This window comes from Schistosoma haematobium, chromosome ZW (assembly GCF_000699445.3).
Source record: "Schistosoma haematobium chromosome ZW, whole genome shotgun sequence".
Lineage (NCBI taxonomy): Eukaryota > Metazoa > Platyhelminthes > Trematoda > Strigeidida > Schistosomatidae > Schistosoma > Schistosoma haematobium.
The window spans coordinates 3,168,301-3,192,189 of record NC_067195.1 but is presented as its reverse complement, the minus strand read 5'-3'; the positions used below and the strand labels follow the sequence as shown (position 1 = coordinate 3,192,189).

Sequence of the window (23,889 nt, the reverse complement as noted above, 5' to 3'; positions counted from 1 at the left end):
ACGATTGCTGCGAGAGGTGGGCAAAGTAGAATATTTTGTGTTAATTTAAATTAAGCAAAAATTAAGATGTTATGTTTGAAACGTTTTCTCTCAGTGGGGGAATTTAAAGAATAATCAGAATTGTTTGCTCCTGACTGGAGAAAAAGGCGGAAACTTGGTGTATTGTTGCCTATATTCACATCGACCTTTCTTAAAGATTTTTCTCAATATTTCCCTAAAGTTGCGCTTTATTTCTCTTATTTGTTTGCTTTCTGTTGCCGAATATAATGCGTTTTATTCCACAATGTCATATTTGATAGCGTCACTGATCAATGGCTACAAATGTCTGTCGGAAAAATTCACATTATCTTTTCCTAACTCCCTTCTAAAACCATCAGAAGTATATAAATACAGCTTTGACAAGTTACTAGAGCAGATAAAATGAAAAAGCAAATGACTGATCAACTGAAAACAAAGCTCAAAACATATGTAGTTTGTGCAGCATCTGGTTCAGTACTAAAATATCCAACGTAACTTCAACTTAAAAATCCATTGAGGTGCTACAAAACCATACGCCTATATCCTTTGAGATATTGCCCAGGTTCTAAGTTGCATTTGACTGACTGACTGGCTAGTTGTGTAGATTTCCTCCACCTCTGAACTCATAGCCCATTATAGAACACAAACTTTTCTAACAGAGTAAAAGAGAAAGTCATTTTCTCCCCTCGATTTCCAAAGTCATTACCAATCAAACAGGTCGTCTTATTGTGTCACGTATAAATTCCTTATAACACACACGCCACTCGATTCTGTACACTTATGTTTGTTCTTTTCAAGTGTTTGCAAGTTGACGTTAAGTGTTTTTATATCTGCTTATGCATGCACGTTTATTTATCTTTATTTATAATTTACTTAGTTGCCTATCTATGTGCATGTGTTGGATACATCTTTTATCCAATATAAATATAGTTAACCCTTGACTAACTGAGTTTTTTTTCGGTTAACAATAATCAAAGACCATACTAAATTGGTTTGTTAGTCTGTCCTTTGTCCTTGTCTGTTCTTTTGAACATGGATGTCTGAAATAAAATTCGTCTCACTTAATTTGTATCTGAATTTTATTGCTACAGTCTCTTAATAAGGTCAGTCAAAGTATAATACATGGAATTAAAAGAGAGATTTCTATTTCATAGTTCATTTGTCATTGTCTATAGTGAAGTAGGTCCGTTGCTAAAGCTTTCATACTGTAAAAGGTTATAGAAAGTTTGGTTGACGATTGTATGGTAGAGTATATAATCGGGATGAATATCTCTCACATGGTTTAATATCTTTCGTTCAGAGAAAGTTAGGTTGTCTCGAATATTTTGTCAGTTTGAGATCAATTTATTTACTACCGAAATCATAAAGTTTTCACTTATGTTCTATTCTTCGAGTGTACCAATGCTCTAGACATCAGATCAATGAGATATGGTGGATACATTTCAAAGACTTGCTTCTTTCTTGGCTGAAAGTCACCAAATGCCCTGGTATGGCCGAGAGTGGGGTGGGTTCGCTCCCCCTCTCGAAATGCTCGCACACGGCTACGCGTATACAGCCTCTGCCAGGGAAGTCCTACTCACTGCCTTCTCGTACCACAGGTGTTGGATACGAAATTGAGAGGACGAAAAGCGAACGCCCGACGCTTTAACCGGGTTGGTGGACTTGGAGAGTTCACCTAGGGATGTTGGAAAACCCTCATTCCAAACCAATGGTGCACATGAGCTCCAGTATCCTGCCGGAACAAATGGTGTATGAACGAATCGTTGATCACCGACTACTATGGGACTGCATCTCCTTACGATGCTCCACTGCCTTGTGGGTCAAACCTTTAGGTCAAAGGCTCGGGGTGTGGCTCCCTATGAAAACCACCTGCTCCGGTCTGGGCTACCGAGTAGTATCACAGCCCACACACACAAATATGGTGTGACGCATATATATTTGGTGCCCTCTTGTACCAATATTTATCTATTAAATAAATAAAATAAATGGCTGAAAGCCTATTGTGATATTAATTACAGTCACTGATTTCATATTTATATGTATGACTTTAAATTGTAAAGAATTCTCAAATTATCTTGAAACAAATTTGATAGCATAGGGGAAATAAGCGAATGGGGAACTGTACTGAAATATATTCTTTTACTTCATGAATAGTAACAGACTGCTTACAACTAGTCTCATAGGTAGAGGATATGCTTTACATATTTTTCGTCAGAGATAGTTGTCAAACTCCTTTGTGTTATTTTGTTATGTTGATCTCTGAAATTCATGATATGCAAGACGTTCCTACAACTTCATGTTGTGAGTAACAGTGTTTTTACATATTCTATGCTGAAAAGTAAATCACTTGGGGAGAGTGCTATGTTTTTTATAACGAAGTGAATTCATTCTTAAGTACAGAACTGTGTAAGAATCTCTGTTCTAAACTGATCTTGATTATCTACAAAAGAGAGATAGCAATACCATATCATAATTTACAATAGATTAAGTAACCCAAATCATCCCAACAAAGTGATATTATCACAGAGTTAACAATAAAGATTTATCAGTTTAGGTGTTGTGGAGATTGTTAAGTTTTGATTGAAATCATGAGTCGATTGAAAACCTGGAAGCACTGGACGGCCGTTTCGTCTTAGTATGGAACTCCTCAGCAGTGCGCATCCACGACCGCGCACCCCGCGAGATTCGAACCCAGGACTAGTCAGTCTCGTGCCAGGCGCTTAACCAACTTTACAGCTGACCAACCCAAGATAGATTAGTATAAATACTAATCCATAATAATTTTCTGATTACATCTTAATTATAACTTTTTACTTTACTTTCATAATCTCCTTATCACAATTGCCTTTTTCTTCCACAGAATAATCTTGAACATGTCAGGAGTATATAAAAGAGGTCAAAAACTTCCTAAAAATACATTAATGATACGTAGACGTGTTTCAAGTTCATTCTCTAAAAAATCTGATTCAGAAAAACGTTTATCAAGAGCAACTATTCGTTTAATTGATGAATCTGGTATAGATTTAACACCATTACCATTATTAAGTGAAGAGAAACGTATTCATGATGATAAAGATACTATGGTTAGTTTATAAATGTTTATACTTATAATCATCTTTAATTTAAGAGTGCTGATATCTCTCAATCTTCAAATCTTGGTGGAAGTAGTTTACATATTACAAATCCTTTTACATTTACACGATCATATATAAGTGGATCAAGTCCAACTGGTGAATCACATTCAGAGACTAGTGAAGAACATGATCGTTATCAAACATTTACAGGTAATTATGTTTCTTTAAATAAAATTTTCGTAGAATCATTATTTAGAAAATAATGATTTTAATAGTTGAATTCATGAGTCAATTAAAGTTAGATCACCATGGAAAACTTGAAAGTACTGGATCACCGTTTTGTTCAAGTATGAAACTTTTCAGCTGTGCAAATCCATGGGGGGGGGACGGGTTGGAAAACCTTGATTCCAAACCAGTGATGTATATGGACTCCAGGATCCTGAAGGAACAAATGGTATATAAACCTATCGTCAGTCACTGGCTACCATTAGACTGTATCTTCTTACGTTACTCTACTGCGTTGTGGATTAGACTTTTAGGTGAAAGGCTCGGGGTATGACCCCCTAAGAAAACCACTTGCTTCGATTTTGGCATCCGGACAGTATGACAGCCCCACACAGAAATCAAGTGACGTGTGTGGCGCATTTGTATTCGGTGCCCCTTTGTACCAATATATATGTGTTCAAATAAATAAATAAATGCAATTTTCACAAATTTCCATACTATTTTTTTCCACTTTTGTGCCAGATTCCATATAAATTCAGTAAATAATTAATGTATATTTAAGACAAAACGTAATCCATATGACCGATGCAAATTCTTTCAAAGTTTCATATATTAGATATAAAATACTTTATTAGTATGGGGTTGTAAAGATTGATTAAGATCATGAACCGATTGATGTTAGATCATCATTGAAAACTTGGAAGCACTTAGTAGGACAAAACGGCCGTCCAATACTTTCAGGTTTTCAATGGTGGTTTCATATCAATCGGTTCATGATTTCAAATGCAAATACTTTTGAAAAAGCCTGAGATCAGGGTTTTAATTTTCCGACTATTTTTTTTATCATTCAAACTGCATCTATTTTGATAGTCGATAGAACTCAGATGTAGTTGATTGATTAAGATACTAAGCGTTTACAAGATACAATGCCATTTTGCTTATTTCACTGATGATCAAGTTAAATGCTTAAAATAACCTATGCATACAAACCATGATTTGTAAGCAAAGATGGATGGTGGCTAGTAGTGGAATCGAGTTTGACACGCGTTTCATCCTATTTCGGACTGATCAGCTGGATTCACCTGCATCCCACAGTTGATGTTCTCTCCATGAAGCACTCGAACCCAATACCGTTCGCTTCAAACACCATCGCCTTATCCACTTATCCACCGAGTCCTGATAGCCAACAGCTTGTACAATGCGGTGAAGTTTTAAATTCACTTGGTATTGTTGTTTAGGATTACAATTGATCAGATTGTTATTATTGGTATATATGCATCCTGTGCGTATTGCCTTGATATTCTCTTAAGTCACAAGCATTATAAGCAGATATGAATAGTGGCTAGTAGTAGAATCCTGTTTGATGCTTGTTTCATCCTATTTGGACCTCCTCAGCTGGATATTCACTCCAGGATTCGAATCCAGTAGCCAAGTGGATTACTCAATGGAGTTGGCATAGCAACTATAGTTGATAGTTTAGTGAAACATCTAAGAACTTCTTCAATTATTGTTTTTATTCAAAACATTTATCTTTTTTATTATTATTTTATTAGAAGTTAAAACACTTATACAACCAAATCAAGAAAGTTTAACTGAAATTGATTTAAACAAATTAATCAATATAATTATTGCTGAAACAGAAACATTTTGGGTATTTGATCAACCGCCAAAATTTATTCCTGAAGATTCAATTCATTTAGAAGAACAATTAAAACAAAATGAAATTTATAAAACAGTTGAGTATTTGAAATTAGTTTTCCTCCGTTTTATTGTTTTCTTTTATTATCTTATTATGTTTAATATTAGACATTAACACCATTGGATGTTAGCCGGCTCAATGGACTACTGGTAAAGCGCTTGGGCGCGAGACAGATAGGTTCTGGATTCGTGTCTTGTATCTGAGATCGTGGATGTACACTACTGGGGAGTCCCATAATAGGACGAAACGGCCATTCAGTACTTTCAGGTTTTCCATGGTGATCTAGCTTTAATTAACTCATGAGGTCAACTATTAAATTACTATAACATCCCTAAAATACCCTTCTTTGATTATAATCATCATGCGCTGAGTAGTGACGGTCTCCAAGAATTGTTTCCTGGAGTTATAGTAAGAAGCAGTGGCCGTTTGAGTTCAACCGCGTCTGTTGTGAGATGGTAACTCATTGAAGACAATGGTGGATGTTTCGCTCAGTTTCGGGGATTAATTGAAGTTCGACATGGCTCAGTGGTCTGGTGGTGATGCGCTTGCGCGCGAGACTGATAGGTTCCGGGTTCGGGTGTTGTATGTGGATGTGCGCTACTGAGGAGTTCCACAATAGGACGAAACGGCCGTCCAATGCATCCAGGTTTCCCATGATGGTCTAGCTTCAATTGACTCATGATCTCAACTATTAAAATTTGAATAATCCTAAGGTAAGCGTTGATGATGTAGTCTATGATAACAATGAGACCATTTGTGATTAAACTAACCAGCTTATAAAACACAACACCAATAAGGTGAGTGCATGTGAATAAAATTACAATGTACATTACTATTAAGTACACAGCATGAATGACATAGCTAATTCAGCCTAATGTTTCTTAAGTAGAAAACTTGACCAAAATTAAACAACACTTAAAACCTATCAATCTAGTATAACACACATTGAAATGTTGAAGAACTAATGCTACAATTGAAAAAAAAAACAGAACAAAATACAATGAATTTTGTCCATAAATGTAGAATTCGTTAGTTACAGTATTCTTGGTAGAAAAATGATTACAAGTAATTGATTGAGATCATGAACCGATTGATGTTAGACCACCATTGAAAACCTGGAAGCACTGGACGGCCATTCCGTCCCATTGTGGTACTCCTCAAAAGAGCGCATCCACGATCCCGTTCGCGAGATTCCAACCCAGAGCCTCCAGTCTCGCGCGCGAACGCCTAACCTAATAAACCACTGAGTTGGCCGAGCTCCAACGGTGTTAATGTCTATTCTCAACCAATCCACGAAATTGCGCGACCACCTTCCATTGTTCTGAGGTATACACCTGTTTCTACCCGACATGGATTAGCTCCACTGGTCACGGCATCTCACCAGAACTCCGAGAATTTTCTCACGAAACTAGTCACTAGCGAGCACATGGTAATTACAAGTAAGTAGTATAACATATAACACAAAGAAAGTTCAAACAAAGAAGAAGTGAAATTGTATGACATTCTAAAATAACCAAAATAACTATTCAGTACTTAATGATTAATCATACTCCTCTTTTTGATTTCCGCTTGAAATATACCCAGTCAGTCAGTAAGTCAGTAACAACGTAGAACTTCGTACGTACGTACATCAGTTCGAGTTGTCACACCACATTAGCACAGAGATGCAGTTGTCCATTCAAATCCCGTGGTGGTAGAGGCGGTAAGAGTATAAGCAATAATCGGAAAGATTAGGATTTGCAGATGTTATTTAAAGAGTATAATCCAGTGAAATAAATTTGGGAAGAGAAAAAAAGAGACAAGGAGGATTCAGGAGATTAGAATTTGGGAGAACACAAAGAGTGGATGCACCTGCGCCATTGCAAACGATTTTGAGCCATGTCATACAAGGTCTCTAACCATCGGTTGCTATTATCTCACGGTTAATGTACTTCTTTGGTACTCCTTTCAGTGACAAACACTACCATAGAACCTTACGATCAACAGAATCGAATGCTGCCTTAAGGTCGAGAAATACTATGATTGTGGGGCGTCTGAACATGTGTCTGTGTTCTAGAACCTGACGTAGTGTGAATATCTGGTCTGATACTCAAAATAATCTAAGTTTATAAAACGATTCCTTTTTTTGAAGAGTTTAGATTTTCTTAATCTTAATACTAAAAATCAAATCGGATCTATTTCTTCTTGGATATGAATATGCTGAACAAATTGTCTCGATATTACCATTAAATCTTAAATGTTCAAATAAGTTTGGATCACATTCATCATTCGAAACCAGGAAGATCAATTCGTCCGACGTTACTTTTTAAAAAAAATTGCAATTGAATGACTAGATCAAAGTCATCTATCTTGGATAGACATATGCTTAAATAGACTGATCCAAATAGAACCCTTATCATTTAAAAAAAAGGGAATATTCTAACCTTTAGAAATCAGTAATACAAATCTAATGTCCGGATGAACTCAGTAACTCAATGTATGACGTTGAGCTTTTTAAACTAGCAGTATTGGGTTCGAGTCCTCGTATGAATATTACCACTGGGATGAAAGTATATCCAGTTGATTATTCCTATCTAGTACGAGATAACATACTGGATTCCACTGTTAGACACTACTCAACCCTATATGATAATTAAATCATATTGTATCTCCTCACTGTTGTTTAGGATTACCATTGATCAGATTGTTATGTGTATATTGCCTCGATAATGTCTTAAGTCACAAGCATTATAAGCAAAGATGGATAGTGACTAGTAGTGGAATCCAGTTTGACGCGCGTTTCAACCTATCTGGTCATCTGGATGAACTTGGATCTCGTAGTTGATGTTCACTTCAGAGATCGAACCCAGTAGCCAAGTGGATAACGCAATGGCGTTTACATAGCAACTGTAGTTTGTAGTTTAGTGAAAAATCTTTAAAATTCTTTAATAACCAACCTTATTTAATAAATTTGTGCTTTATTATTGTTTTATTAGAAGTGGAATAAAACACAATCATTTATGATAGATATGAAGTCGATTTTCAATAACTTGAAACTAATTAAACCAATCACTGATATTCATTTCACAATTGGACACGATGTCGAGTCACTTAGACTAATGACCACATTGCATTTCGGTCGATAACATTCGATTTGCACTAAGAAGGACCTGACGCACATGACACTGATCATCACACAGTGGTCAATCCATTGTGAATACATCTCAATCTTACAAGAGGCCAGTCGCGGCCCGGATAGCCCGGTGGTAACGTCTCTGACTATGAAGCTGGGTGACATGAAATTTAATCCATCGAGGAGCATCAGTTCCTTCAAGAATACCGGTACACCCTGCTGATGAATGCCAAATAGCACAAAACCTATGTCTAGGGCTTCCTGTCGACTAAATCCAACCACCATCTTATTTCAACATAGTGTACACAATGTCGAGTCACCTAGACTAATGACCACAATGCAACTTAATCGATACCATTCGATTTACGTTAAGAAGGATATTACACATGACATTAATCATCACTTAGTGATCAATCAATTAGGAGGATATTGAATTGAATATATTGTTGTTGAAGATGAACCTGTTAGATTGGTTTCCATGAATAAATATTTATCGACGAGACTCTAATTTATGGACGATCTTTGAACGAATCTTAAGTGAACTTAAGAAATATTAGCCAATCAGCAAACAGTCGGTATAGAGTAAAAAGATGTTATACAAAACCAAGGAATTAAAGTGGATACACTTCTTATATGTGGTTCAAAAACTTGTCAAGGTTAAAAAGAGGTTCAGACGTTCTATAACCGTAATGCATGCTGTAGAGGAAATCATCCATATGGCTACAGAATAGTCGGCCTCTGAAGTCATGATAAAGTCTCAAAAACTCTTTCAACCTCGACCACATAACTTCAATATTGTTTGTGTGCACTCTGGTTGTTGAGTGAACAAAATTCTACTTGTGGATAACGACAAGATGCACATAACCGAGCCCATTTAGAATTCTGTACGCTCTCCAATCATCCGTATATATTGTAGTACCTGGCTGCAGCCAGTGTTACTGGTGCTTTTATTATCCAGTTCGCAATAATTGTCATAACTTACCTTAATTAGGAATTATATATGTGGTTTTCATCACGAACTGACATCAGCTATAATGCCAGAAATCTATTTCACCAAATGGATGGAAGGCTTTCGCGTCAAAATGTGAGATCTATTATCTTATACCTGAATGATTCGTCCACAAATTATAGTCCCGCCGTTTTATTTGTTATAGCCGCTCAATTATCATGTTTTGTACAAAATCCCCTGTGAACCAATCATACGTTTGCATTAAGTATTGAATCTGGCGCCGTAACCTTGAACTCCCTCAAAACGCTTTAGATTGGCTCATTCATAAATTACAGTCTCGTCGATTTACCTGATTAAGAAAGATATTTTATTGGTACAGTTAGCAACTACATAGTTTCATTAGAATTTCTTAAAAAAGGTTTTACTAAGGTATTTCTAATCTATTTAATAGTTGATCACATCAAAAATTGGTAATGATCGATTTATTGAACGAGGTATGAATACATTTAATTTACCATTAATGAATAAATTCATTCAAACGGATTATATCAAGTTACAAGATAAGTCATGTATGGCTAGTAATTGGGATATAATTGATACATATGAGAAAGAAATAGAAGAAGAAGAAACAAAAAGAAATGTGTTAACAGGTAACAATCACTTTGTAGAATTTTCTTTTTTCTTTCTTGAATGAATCTATGAACAAGATCATTCTTTGTTCTCGTTCTTCGATCTTCTTAACCTTCTGCCTCTAGGTATTTCATTTTCGGTTGATGATATATACTACTTATATTTACCAATCGATATCGGTAGCATGCACCACACTTATCCCCTCTTTAAGGTAGTCGTTCTTATGGCGGTTCTACTCGCCGTACCACGTTCTTCTTCTCTGAAGTTTGTGCCACGCTCTCAGTCAAAATGTCGAGTCTACGGCGCGTTGACCTTCATAGCTCCGTTATCCTTCCACTACATTAAAATCCGATGTACGCCCAACACCCGGGGCGTTAAACACTTGAGCTCCATAGATCTGCTGAGCCATCTACATTCGAGGTCCTTCCAGAAGCCGCATCTCTCACAACTCTTCTCCGTCAACAACACTCGTTACAGCCAACGCCGCGAGTCAGAACACTTCATTTGACGTTATCTCGCACCAGACCACTCCAACTAGCACCTTGGATCCAGGTTCTCAACAGGATTCGCAGAACATTACCATGTCAACCTCCTGATTGTCGGCGACACCAATTGTAGTGAATGAGAACACCAGTGAGGACAATCGAATATATGTGATTATAAAACTACAGAACATCTTACTAAAATCTGAGAACCATATAGTTAGTAATTCATTTGCAAATTCATAATCAATCGTCTCAGACTTCATTATTCCTGCATTTTCATAACAATTACTTTCTCTTCCTGTTCTTTTCTTTTTGATCTTCTGCTGTCAAACATCCTAATCTTGACTATCGTTACATACTATTCATTTCGATGTAAGTGGCATTGATTACACTAGTAGATAAGACACACAACATATTACCTAAAGATTACAAATATCAGAAAGAGTTTTGTGGAGGTTGTAATAACTTCAATAGTTGAGATCATGAGTCAGTTGAAGCTAGATCACTATGAAAAACCTGTAATCACTGGACGGCTGTTTTAGTTCTATTGTGGGACTCCTCAACAGTGCGCATCCAATGGTGTATGTACCGCTCAATTTCGTGGATTGATTAAAGTTAGACATTAACACCGTTGGATACCGGCTGACTCAGTGGTCTAGTGGTTAAGCGCTCACATGCGAGACTGATAGATCCTGGATTCAAGTCTCACAAGGCGCGGTCGTGGATACGCATAGCTGAGAAGTTCAACAATAGGACAAAACGGCCATCCAGTGCTTCTAGGTTTTCTATGATTGTTTAACTTCAATTGACTCATGATCTCAACTATTGAGATTACAGATATATTATTATTATTATTATTATAATTAGAGGCTTTATTCAACATTATATTTTCGGTACAACATAGAATTCTCAGCATAAAGTATTTTAACAAGTTTCCTTTTCTTATACCTTGATCGATTGTGACGATAAATTTTGAATGATGACCAGTTATATGTTAGGAGTTCAGTAATCCACATTTGATTAATGTTCATTCGTTTCAATGCATATTGCCAGCCACTATGATGTCGCTGATTGTACCTTTTTGTATCATGTATAGCGAAAGGTTGTAAACTCTTCATAAACGCGCCTGAATAAATTGTGCGCACAATAGACATAATGATGTGCTAAAACAAACAACAAAACAGATAACTTGATGAAATATCTAAATGGGAGGAACAGGTAGCCCAGATATTCAAGCAGGCCGCCGGTAAGCTCTTGAAATATGATTAGGTATCATTAATGAAGAATAAATCACTTTGTTTTGTTTTAATAGTTTCAAAAAAGTTTTTTTTTTCTTTTTATCTTTCAAATAACAATAAAGATAAGTCATATAGAAACAAAGTTGGAATCAATTTAAACAAGAACAAACTTGACACATCAATAAAATCTGCATTGAATGATAAGAATATTCTATTACAATCAGATGATGGTGGACCATTAGAAAGTAAGAATTCATTAATGAATAGTTTAATTAATGGGAAAACTAAAACAAGTCAAGAATTTGGATCCACACAATATGTAACAAGTAAGTGAGAGAAAAAAAATACTATACTGACATAATTCAATAAATTCAAGAGTAATGTTGAGATGAATCAATCTAAACCCGATCGTTGTTGCTACCTTGATGTGGTGGTTGGGCTTGCCTATTGCGATGAAGCAATTGAGCTATACTGGCTGGAACAACCGTTCCTCAAGGTCCTACCATGTCAGACAGGTTGGTTGGAGAGCGGTGAGACTAAAAGCAACAAACCCAAGGTCCGAAGGCGAAGTCGTACTGCTGACTGTACAGAGGTGTGACAGCAGTAAGGTGTTTCCTTCGGACAACCAGCATGACAGCGATGATGCCTTCCCACAAGGAGGGGTGGGGTTAGAAAAGGTCGACCCCAAAAATGCATACCTCTTTTTATCCACGGATATTTGTCTCCGGCGGTAAGGTCTCAACAAGTATGGAGCTAACACAAAAATTACCCATAAAAAGATCATGTGTGACCGACCTCAAGCAGTTGTCCCTTGAACATTGTAGTCAAGCTTTCAGGTCACTAAGATCACCTCTAACCCAATTCCCTCTTCAGGTACCTCCAGAAGAACCCTTCCATGGTGTGGGCAACTAGGAAGTGATAACCGCCCTCATACCTCTAACAGAACTCAAGACCACTGAATCAATCTAAAAGACCGAATAAGAATGAAACTTATATTATGAAAATTCTCATCTTAACATTTGGTAAATAAAAAAGGAATGAATCAAGCGAAGAAATTTCTTTTCAACTAGTTTTTCATCATTGTCATCACCATCACCATCAATGAGTTACTGATAGGTCTTGGGTTCAAATCTCGCGAGGCGAAGTCATGGATGAACACTGTTGAGGAGTCTCACAATAGAACGAAACGGCTGTTCAATGCTTCCAGGTTTTTTTTATAGTGATCTAGCTTCAATTACTACAACCCCTTCTGAACTTACTCATGTTAAATATTGCTAATTTACACTGTAATTAATAGTTATGTAATCACGATAAGCTCTAATACTTAGTTTTACATATATAAAAATCAAACTTCTTACCTTAAAATCTCTCGATCTTAGCTCTTAACTCCTAACTTTAGCACTTCAAGACTCATTTCACAATAAGGTTAATATATAATCCTTTTTGAAACATGAAATTTAGCGAAAATCATGTGTGTTTGTTATGTTTGAAACAATTACGAGTTCACTTAGTCTGCGAACGGAACAAAGATTTTGTGAGTAAATACCAATAAGCTAGCTATTCTGATGCATTCCTGACCCGCTAACTAAAGAGAGAAGTTCAAGTTCGAAACGGGGAGATATACTCCGCAATTAGCCTGAAGCACGAGCAAATAACAACAGGCACAAGTCAAACGTATATATATATACACACCATAAAATTGTCCTTGGGAAGTGTTACAAAATAGCATACTAAAAGATACAACGAACCAATAGCGTTTAAGATTCTGTCAACTGGGAAATATTACGTGAAGGTGAAAATGAGCGCTTTTGGCGCGAAAACAAGAAACTCAATTCTTTAAGATAAATTTACAAAAGGCATTTAACAAGTGAGTTTTGGGGGATCTAACATCCTCAACAGTGTTTAGCAACAAGCTATTCTGAAAAGCATTTCAAATTCGTTCATTGGTTAGCATAATTTTGATTGGTTGTCAAACATTTCACTTCTACCTGAAACTTGTGCTAATAATGATGTCATTCAGAAGAACAATGAAAGCTCCACAAACAAACCATCCAGTTCAGAGAAGAAAACTCCATCAAAATCATCCACATGAGTTACAAAACTTTTTCACCATCTTATAACAAGTTCCTTTCTCTGAACACGATAACATCTTGGACCGACACCTGGTCCTACGTTGTAGCTGACTGACTGATAAACTTATGAAGTTTTTACACAGCATCATATATACATATAATTACGGGAGACGTTTGAAACGCCCTATCTATCTTACTTATCAACTTAGTTTATTTCTAAGGTATTTGACGTATTATCCTTAACCATTACCATCAATGATCTCTTAACTTATTATTGTTCATTTATAGATAATACAATGAATACGAATTCTGAATCAGATCTTACGTTAATTCATGACAATTCTATAACTCAACTCAATCAATTAACAAATGAATTAGGATTACTTGAGGTCAGTATTAAAAAAATGTTTATTTTCCAACTTTTTGTTTTTCATAATCATGGATAATCTAATGTAAATGCACAAGCAGGTGGCTATTAAGACTCATTAGCTAAGTGGGTAACACGATGACGTTTGAAGCGAACGGTATTAGGTTGGAGTCTCTCCCCGAATGAACATCAACTCTGAGATCTAGGCACATCCAGCTGACCAGTTCCAAATAGGATGAAATGTGCCTCCTGTATTCTACTACTGGTTACTATCCACGTTTGCTTATAAAGCTTGTAACTTAAGGCAATATCGAGGCAATACATATAGGATGAAAATATACCAACAAGAGACTGATCAATTACAGTCTTAACACAACAATGGAAGGATACAAGTAAACACCACTAAGTGAATCTAATTTAAAAGTATTTACTCCCATTCGTTTCTAAATGTTGGGATGAGCAATGAAACAAGTTTTGTGGACTGGCGTTTCACAATAGTGCACGCAGGGTTGAGTAACCTAGGCTGGTGGCCACATTGCAACATGGTCGATAGCATTCGATCTGCACTAATAAGGGCTAAACGCGCATGACATTGATCGCCACCCAGTGGTCAATCAATTGTGATTACACCAGGTCGGTTGCGGCCCGGATAGCTCAGTGGTAACATCTCTGACTGTGAGTCTGGATGACAAGAGATCGAATCCGCTAGGGAGTACCAGTTCCCTCAAGATTACAGGTACACCTTGCTGACAAGTGCCAAGTAGCACGAAACCCGGATCCAGGGTTTCCTGTCGACTACCTCCAACCACCATCTGACTGGCGTTTCATGGCTGTTAATTCTCGTTATCAATATATATCTGAGCTCTATACAAAGATTTAATCTCAGTATAAAATATATCAAATTAATATAGACTTATATAATTATCTCTTGTCTTTGCTTATATTTACGAATACAGTTGATATTATCGGATGATCAAAACTGAAGTTGGGTTCGAACCATCAACTTCACTTAATTTATTAACATGGGACAACTGTCTTCTTATTCATTATGGGATAAAGTTAAACTCGGTCTTTGATTTAATTTGTCACATTGGCTGTCATGAAAAAAAAGATACATTCTCCTTAGAAAACTTAAAACTTTGTGCTAACATTCAAGAAGTATCAGATGTGTTGTATTACTTTAACACTCCATAATATGATACGAGTTCTGTCTTGTGATACATTTCGGTGCCAAATCGAGTCTTTAATGTTAACTGAATTCATTTGATAAAGATACAATGTTACCGTTGAGCTAAGCAACTCGATATCACTTATTCGATCAGTTATACTCAACATTAGAGCCTGAGATGAATGTAAGGTAGTTCAAGTTACCAAATAATAGTAGCATGATGAGAATGCATGAATAAGGTGAATGGCGAACGAATCGAAATAATGAGAAAAAAACTGAACACTGGAGAATATGGTTGAAGTAGTTGGAATAAAAAGATATATATGAAGAGATACTGGAAATTAAGATCTAGAGGGTGAATGCAACTGTGCCATTATGTGGTGGATTCTGATCCATGTTACATAACATTTCCGACTATTGATCATGATTATTGTACAAGCCTTAACATGGTAGTATACATCTATTAACATGGCTTGTACCAAGGACTGATGAGACATTTTATCCTGCCTGTTCCTAGCTTTCTGCTAACTCTTATGTCAACAAACGTTACTCCTCAATGTAGACTGTGATCAATATAGTCGGTTTAGTGTATACTTACAAAAATCTGAGTATCATTCAGTAAATTCTTTATTCGTAGAATGTCAATCAATTGCCCCAGACTTCATTGTTCTTTCGTTTCCACACGAATCATTCTCTGTTCTCATTCTTTTCTCTTCGATCTTCCCAGCCTTTTGTCGCCAGTCACTTCATTTTCTATTGACAATACATACTACTTATATCTGTCGTTATCAGTAGCACATATCATAACTCGTCTAATGATATTCTAGGGTGAGGTATTTTCGAAACCATAACTTTAATATGATAATTAATGTATACTGATAGTCGTTGGTCCCTAAAATAAGCAAGTAAACCAGTTAAATTAAAAACAATATCTGTTTAAATGTCTCTCAAATTCCATGATACGGTCGAGGGTAGGATGAGTAAGCTTTCCCTCTTGAAATACTCTCGTATTGCCACGTGCATACAACCACTGACAGGGGAGTCCTACTCACTGCCTTTTCGTAGCGAGAGTGTTGTTTACGAAATTGAGTGGACGAAAAGCGAGTGTCCGGCGCTTCAACCGACTTGATGGACATTCGAGGGTCCACCTAGGGCAGTTGGAAAACCTTGATTCCAAACCAATAGTGTACATGGCTTCCAGGATCCTGAAGGTCACCGGCTACCATGGGACTACATCTTCTTACGTCGTTCCACTACCTTGTGGATCATACCTTTAGGTCGAAGACTGTGGATATAACCCCCTAAGAACACCAACTGCTTCGGTTTGGGCACCCGAGTAGTATTCTAGCCTTCACATACATCGAATGATTTATGTGGCGTATATCTATTTGATGCCTTCTTGTATCAATGTTTATGTCTTTAAATCAATAAAACTCAGAATTGTCACTTTTTCATATTTCACTATTGAAATTTACTTTGCCGATGTTTTCAGACCGCAAAAATGAAAAATGATTTGAATAATATGGAACGTGCATTAAATATCAATATATATCGTGATAAATTATTCAAATATCAAAGTTTATTATTGAAGGAATGTAAGTTTATCTTGAACATTTAATTGTCTACCATTTCAAATAGCATCTATGTGCATCTTGCGCGTATTACCTCGATATTTCCTTAAGTCACAAGTATTATGAACAAGGATGGAGGTTGGGTTACCGTGGAATTGAGGATGCATGTTTCGTCCTATTTTGGGACTCGTCAGTTGGATGTACCTTTACACAAGCAAATGGTTATCAAGACTCAGTAGCTAAGTGGATTATGCGATGGAATGTGAAGCGAACGATGTTGAATTCGAGTCTCAGAGTGAACATCAACTATGGGATGCAGGTACATCCAACTGCCTAGTCTCTAATATATCGAAATGCATGTCCTGGATTCCACTCCTTGCCACTATCCATCTTTGCTTATAATATTATTACTAGTTTAAGGTAGAAGTAGGCAAATGTTTTGTTAAAAAAGTTCCATCAACACAGTATATCAGGCCTCATACACAAAATATTAATATGCTTTTATGAATATACTGTTATAAATCGTTTGATAAATGAAACTAACACTTGCAGACACGATCATCAGCGTAAAATAATGTTGTTTTATCAAGGAGATGAGTTCAACTATTCAAAGATTCTATTAATCTATATTTAGACATAAACATCAAAGGATGCTGGCTCAGTGGTTTTGGAGTTAATCATTCGCGCTCGAGACCAGTAGGTCCTGGGTTTGAATCCCGCGTACAGATTCGTGGGTGCGCACTATTGAAGATTTCCATACTATAATGAAATGTCCATCCAGTACTTTCAGGTTTCCCATGATGGTCTAGCTTCCACTGACTCATGAATTCAACTATTAAATTACTCCAATCTTCACAAACCTTCATTCAAAACAGAATATAATCTAGCTGAATACAAACCCCTGCATAGCTTATTTAATGAAAGATTTTCTAAGAAGTTAATATAAATTAACATGATTTTTTTTTAAAGAACAATTTCAAGTTACGTAACTATCTACTTTTATTACTTACTTACTTACTTACGCCTGTTACTCCTCGTTGAGGAGCATAGGCCGCTCACCAGCATTCTCCATCCAACCCTGTCCTGGGATATCCTTTCCAGTTCCTACTGATCCTTTTCATATCTGCTTCTATTTCCCGATGTAATGTGTTCTTTGGCCTCCCTCTTTTCCGCTTCCCTTCAGGATGCTTACTTCTTAATGACCTCGTAAAACCTCATGTAATCATATTACGAGTGTTAATTAATCACTATGCCTTACATCTATGGAATTCAACATGAAAGGCTTGCTCAAATATGTTTATACTGAACACTGTTTCTTAATAAATTGATCTCTGAGAATTTAACCTACAGTAGTGAGATAACTTTAGAGACTAGCATTCTGTGTTAGAAGATAACTAGATTCAATTCAGATGTCATTTGATTTTACTTATGCTCTAACTAATGGTTGGTAGTTTAGATATTCTATTCCCAAGAATTTCCTAAAACTAAAGTTATTTCATTAATCCCTATGTAGTGTATGAGAGTACAGGCTGGAACAATCATACAATAAATAATTCATTTGTAAAATGCCAAACAATTGTCTCACATTTCACTGTTCCTTCGTTTCCACACCAATCATTCTTTGTTCTCGTTCTCTTCTCTTCGATTTTCTCAATATTCTTCCACTGGGTATTCTATTTTCGATTGATAATACATGCTACTTATATCGGTCGATATCAGTAGCACACTTACTTATGCCTGTCACTCCCAATAGAGCATAGACCGCCATCCAATATTCTCCAACCTACTCTGTCCTGGATCTTCCTTTCTAGTCCTATCCAATTGTTATTCATTCTTCTCATGTCTGTCTCCATTTCACGGAGTAATGTGTTCTTCGGTCTTCCTCTTTTCCTTTGGCATTGAGGATTTCATGTGAAGGCTTGCCTTGTGACTCATTTTGGTGCTTACCTCAATATGTGTCATATTCGCTTCCAGCACTTCCTACTGATCTCTTCGTCCTATGGGATGTGGTTTATTCTCTCCCATAGTAGGTTGTTGCTGATAGTGTCTGCACAAAGGATCCGAAGTATTTTGTACGGACAACTGTTAATAAACACTTGTATCTTCTGTATGATGACTTTCATAGTTCTTCAAGTTTCCGCCTCATACAGTAGAACTGTCTTGATATTTGTATTGAAAATTCTGACCTTGGTGTTGGTTGACAGACAATTGTTTTAAGTTCCAGTCGCATACATCACACCTAGATAATAGATATGTTTCAGAGTCTAATATACTATTGAATATAAATAAGTAATTTGTTGACAACTATACACATTTTAGGTCAATCTAATATGAATTCATGTCATACAATGAAACTTAGCCCTGAATTTACTCAAACATTAACAAATGATACATCAAATGATATTCATTTAACTGGACATGAATCATCTTTATCAAAAGTGTCAATGTCTACATTACCAATAACAATAATAAGTAATATGATAAGTGTAAATTCAACTAGATCTACTATAAATGATGATAATACCATAATAAGATCAAGTGAATTATCTACAAATAAACATAATATTAGTCCACAAATACCACATGTTATTCCATTATGGCGTTTTCAATGTTCAATGACTAAGGTAAGTAATGATAATTTATTGTTTATCCATTATAAATCTAAATGTGTTTGTTATAACTCAGTGAAGAATAAATGACGAGGAACTTCTGAGACCTATTAATGGACTAATATTAGATATATATATATATTCCTACTGTATAACTGTTCAGTAATTCGATCAGGTATATCTATATTCCTCTTATTATAAGCTTCATCATGACCTATAGACTATTATTATACCATTTATTGTTCTTAAGTTATACTCAGGTTTTGATTGAGATCATGAACCGATTGATGTTTCCAAAGGTGGTTTAACATTAATCAAAAACTTAATAATCTCCATAATCCCTATACTAGTAATCAACATGTGCTCACTAGTGACTAGCTTCGTGAGGGAATTCTCGGAGTTCCGGTGAGAAGTCGTGACCAGTGGAGCTTATCCATGTCGGGTAGAGATAGGTATCTACCTCAGTACAATGGCAGATGGTCGCACAATTTCGTGGATTGGTTAATATTAGACACTATGACCATTGGATGCCGGCTCAGTGGTCCAGTTGGTTAGGCGTTCACGCTCGAGACTGGAGGCCCTGTGTTGGAATCCCGCGAGCAGGATCGTGGATGCGCACTGCTGAGGAGTACCACAATGGGATGGAACGGCTGTCCAGTGCTTCCAGGTTTTCAATGGTGGTCTAACATCAATCAGTTCATGATCTCAATCAAAAACTTAATAATCTCCACAACCCCAATACTAGTATACTCAGTTTATTGATTACCGTCTCCCACATTCACAGTCACTGTTTGGCTTGATCTTTTACAAATGTTATTTCTTATTTTATAGTGTGATATGATCTATTTAACTGGTATATAAACCAAGTATGTTTGAAATACATGATTTGCATAGTGGAAGCTGTTATTGGTGTTCTGAACTCAATTGAACCGGACTAGGAGGAAAAAGGATCCATTAAGACAATAGGCTGCTCATATCGGTCGAACATCATTGTTCTGGCACAATACTAACATCGTATAACTCTCATTGTGATTGATAAATAAATCACGTGGTAAATAGCTGGACATAAAGTCACAACAGTGTGATGTTCTGTAGTTAGATTCATAGAATTTCACAACACCTAACTCTTAAATAAACTATTTACGTAGAGTGTAAAGATCGGAACCATATATATGAAAGTTCCTTGTCAAAATGTCAGTATCATAACTGATAAACAATAAATGTATAAACACAGTCAAACTGATTTAAATAACGATTTGTAGTATGTGATGATGTTGGCGAGACTATAACTTATGGACGAACCAATCAGGTATAAGATAATACGTCTCTGACTTTTGGAGCGAAATTCACCTCTCTATTTGGTTAAATAGACTTTTGGCATTATAGCTGATGTCAATTCATGATGAAAACCCTAAATCAAATTCTTAATTCTAACCATCAACTGTAAATCATAATTGTAATTCCTCACGCTGGTTTATAACCTTCATTCGGTCCTAGTTATTAGATGGACACTCTAAAGGTCACTTCAACGTCGCTTGATGGTCGTCCATAAATTATACTCTCAACATGATATGTAAGTAACCATTCCCAATGGTTCAGTAATAACCCGAATTCCATTTCAGGAAGAAGCTTATTGCCTGTTAAATCCCTTTCAGAATATGTGTATATCATCTACTTTGATGATGATATTGTTGTTATTGATAGGCTCACCACTTTTAGTAACCTTAAATCTGACTACAATTGGATCGTATGGTGATCTTCATTGAATCAGACATTCCAACTGTCCTCGTACAATTCATCAATATAACTTGCGTTTATGAATAAAGGAATGAAATATGTCAAATACGAGAATGAATTTTTGATCAGAACATATAATCAGGGAAATGATGCGACGGAAACGAACAGAAGAGTAATAGATGAAATGAATCGAAGAGAAGTCATGTGAACTAACTTGATTTAGTCAAGCGTGACTCAATATTTATAGTTAGACCAAAAAGAATGTGATGAATGTAGCAAGCAAAACACACACACACACTATCATATAAAAGCAGCTCAAGAAGAATGAATAAATCGGTCTGTTCAGATGCTAGAATAACCTATATGGGCTTGACATAGTGCCAGACACTATAGGTTTCTTCAAGGTTCGAGATAATTTTGAAAAATCTTACACTGTTTAATATCATGGTCAACAGTGAATGTTTATAAGAAGCGAAACTCAGTTGACAATACTAGTGAGACTATAGTTTATCGACGACCATCAAGCGATGCTGAAGTGACCTTGAGAGTGTCTACCTAATAACTAGGACCAACTGAAGGTTATAAACCAGTGTGAGGAATTACAATTATGATTTTCAGTTGATGCTTAAAGTTTTTATCACCAATAATATCAAAACCCTTATTTAGCCAAATGGATGAATGAATTTCGCGCCAACATCGTAAACCTGTTATCTTACACCTGATTGGTGCGTTTATAAATTATAATCCCGCCATAATACTTCTTTTTGTTAGTACACATCATCTATATACTTTCTAACAAATTAAAAAATCTAATAAATAATTGATCACAGAACTTTCTAAACCTAAATGTTTAACCATATTTTGAAGAAATCTAATATCCATAATAGAAACTTTAATTAATTTTGATATGATGAATGATGGTCGAATCCGCCAGGGAGCACCAGTTCTTTCAAGAATACAGGTAAACGTTGCTGATGAGTGTCAAGTAGCACGAAACCCGGATCCAGGGTTTCCTGTTGACTACCTCCAACCACCATCTACTCTCAATCTATAGTGCACGCAGTGTTGAGTCACCTAGGCTGGTGACCACATTGCAACATGGTCGATAGCATTCGATCTGCACTAAATAAGGACTTGACACACATAACATGACATTGATCACCACCCAGTGATCAATCAATTGTGAATGATCATATAAAAACATTTATACTGTACGGAGCTGAAACTTCGATAACTAGCATAACCATCATCTAAAAGGTACAAGTATTTATAAACAATTGTCTACCGAAGACATTCAATGTTTGTTGACCGGATATCATCAGTAACAGTCTACTGTGGGAGGGAACAAACCAACTTCCAACTGAAGAGGAAATGAAGAAAAGACATTGGAAGTAGATATGACACATAATGAGGAAATCATCAAACTGTATCACGAGGCTGATAAGTTTTGTTAATTTGAACGCTATATTCATTTCCTAAGCCATTCTGTGACCCCCAAGCTAGAACTACACAGCAACCTGAACAACGAGAGAGAAGACGCTAAGTATGCGAGAAATACTTTACTCCAAGGTTCATTTTTGTACAGAAAATAACGGGTATTCATAGATGTTAACATTTGTTAAATCAACATCATATTTTGGCCAATCCGCTAAAAGACATATTATGCCACTGACCAATAGTAGCACACCACGTTGACATTCTATAAAGCTTCATCATGCTCTGATTGGCTAGGACTCTTCGACTTCTTTAGGGCCTCTGGAGACTCCGTTGCACTTCTCGGAAAGCCGACTCAACAGAGGCAAGTGCTAACTTGGAATCTTCAAAGGAAACGAAAAAGAGTAAAGCCAACGAGCATACTGCATCGGGAATTGGATGAATAACAACTAGAGAGATCTGGAAAGGATTGCCCAGGACAGAGTTGGATGGAGATTGCTGGTAAGCGGCCTATGCTCCTCCACGAGTGTTAACAGGCGTAAGTAAGTAAGAAATTTGGTATTTTCTTTAACTAAAATTAATTACTACATAAATAATCACTAACTATATTCTTTTCTTCAAAACAAACAAACAAACAAACAGGGTCATAATATATCAGATATGGCATGGAACAAACAAAATCCAAATATATTAGCTATTGGTTATGGACAATTTGATTATGATAATCAACAGAAAGGTTTAATATGTTGTTGGTCATTAAAACTTATTGAATATCCTGAACGTTATTATGAAACACCAAGTAGTGTAACTGCTATTGGTTGGTCAAAAATTCATGCTAATTTATTAGCGGTAAGTTATAATTATCTTCTTTCATTTATATATTACTATCATTGAAGTAACTACTTCTATGAAGTCGGTATTGATGTTGTTGTACTAATGAGGTATGACAACTTGGATCGATGTACATATATTTACCTGGTTCTACACTACATCAAAGCTGACTGATTGAATCTATCCCCCTCCACCTACGCCTACATGAACATCAATTAGCAGTCAAACGCCATGATATCTCTTCACTTATATCAATACACGTAGATAACTACGGACATTCATTCGATTGGGAAAATGTAGAAATCTTAGACAGAGGAAACTCCAAAAACACCAGAGAATTTTTAGAAGCTTGGCACTCATGTCAATCAGCAATCAACAAACATATTGAAATCAATCCAATTTATCAACCAATCAGGAAAATCATGCATAAATATAGGAACAAAAATCAAACCAATGGGAGACACAACCAAAACAAAGAAGTAAACAATGATAAATTTAAGCTCAACAAGAACCAATCAACGTCGAGGTGCACAGAACAAGCTGTGAAACACATATGGAGAAATTCGAACACTTCACTTCTATCTGAAGTTTGTGCTGATGATGATGTCGTTCAGAAGAACGATGAAAGCTCCACGACCAAACCATCCAGCTCAGAGAACAAAACACCACC

The 23,889-nt window shown here is 36.2% G+C and overlaps 1 protein-coding gene across 1 annotated transcript in view; it reads left to right on the top strand.

Moving 5' to 3' along the window:
* Nucleotides 1–2,891: 2,891 nt before the first annotated feature.
* The window catches only part of WDR78 (WD repeat-containing protein 78), a gene marked incomplete at both ends in the record, with an annotated part of 69,144 nt that continues 48,146 nt past the window's right edge, over nucleotides 2,892–23,889 (top strand). Inside the window, 9 exons of the mRNA XM_051210186.1 lie at nucleotides 2,892–3,101; nucleotides 3,146–3,302; nucleotides 4,871–5,052; nucleotides 9,529–9,727; nucleotides 11,553–11,756; nucleotides 13,791–13,891; nucleotides 16,530–16,632; nucleotides 18,928–19,232; nucleotides 23,031–23,237. Coding sequence (XP_051070153.1) covers nucleotides 2,892–3,101; nucleotides 3,146–3,302; nucleotides 4,871–5,052; nucleotides 9,529–9,727; nucleotides 11,553–11,756; nucleotides 13,791–13,891; nucleotides 16,530–16,632; nucleotides 18,928–19,232; nucleotides 23,031–23,237 — 1,668 coding nt within the window. The remainder of the gene's footprint in view (nucleotides 3,102–3,145; nucleotides 3,303–4,870; nucleotides 5,053–9,528; nucleotides 9,728–11,552; nucleotides 11,757–13,790; nucleotides 13,892–16,529; nucleotides 16,633–18,927; nucleotides 19,233–23,030; nucleotides 23,238–23,889) is intronic.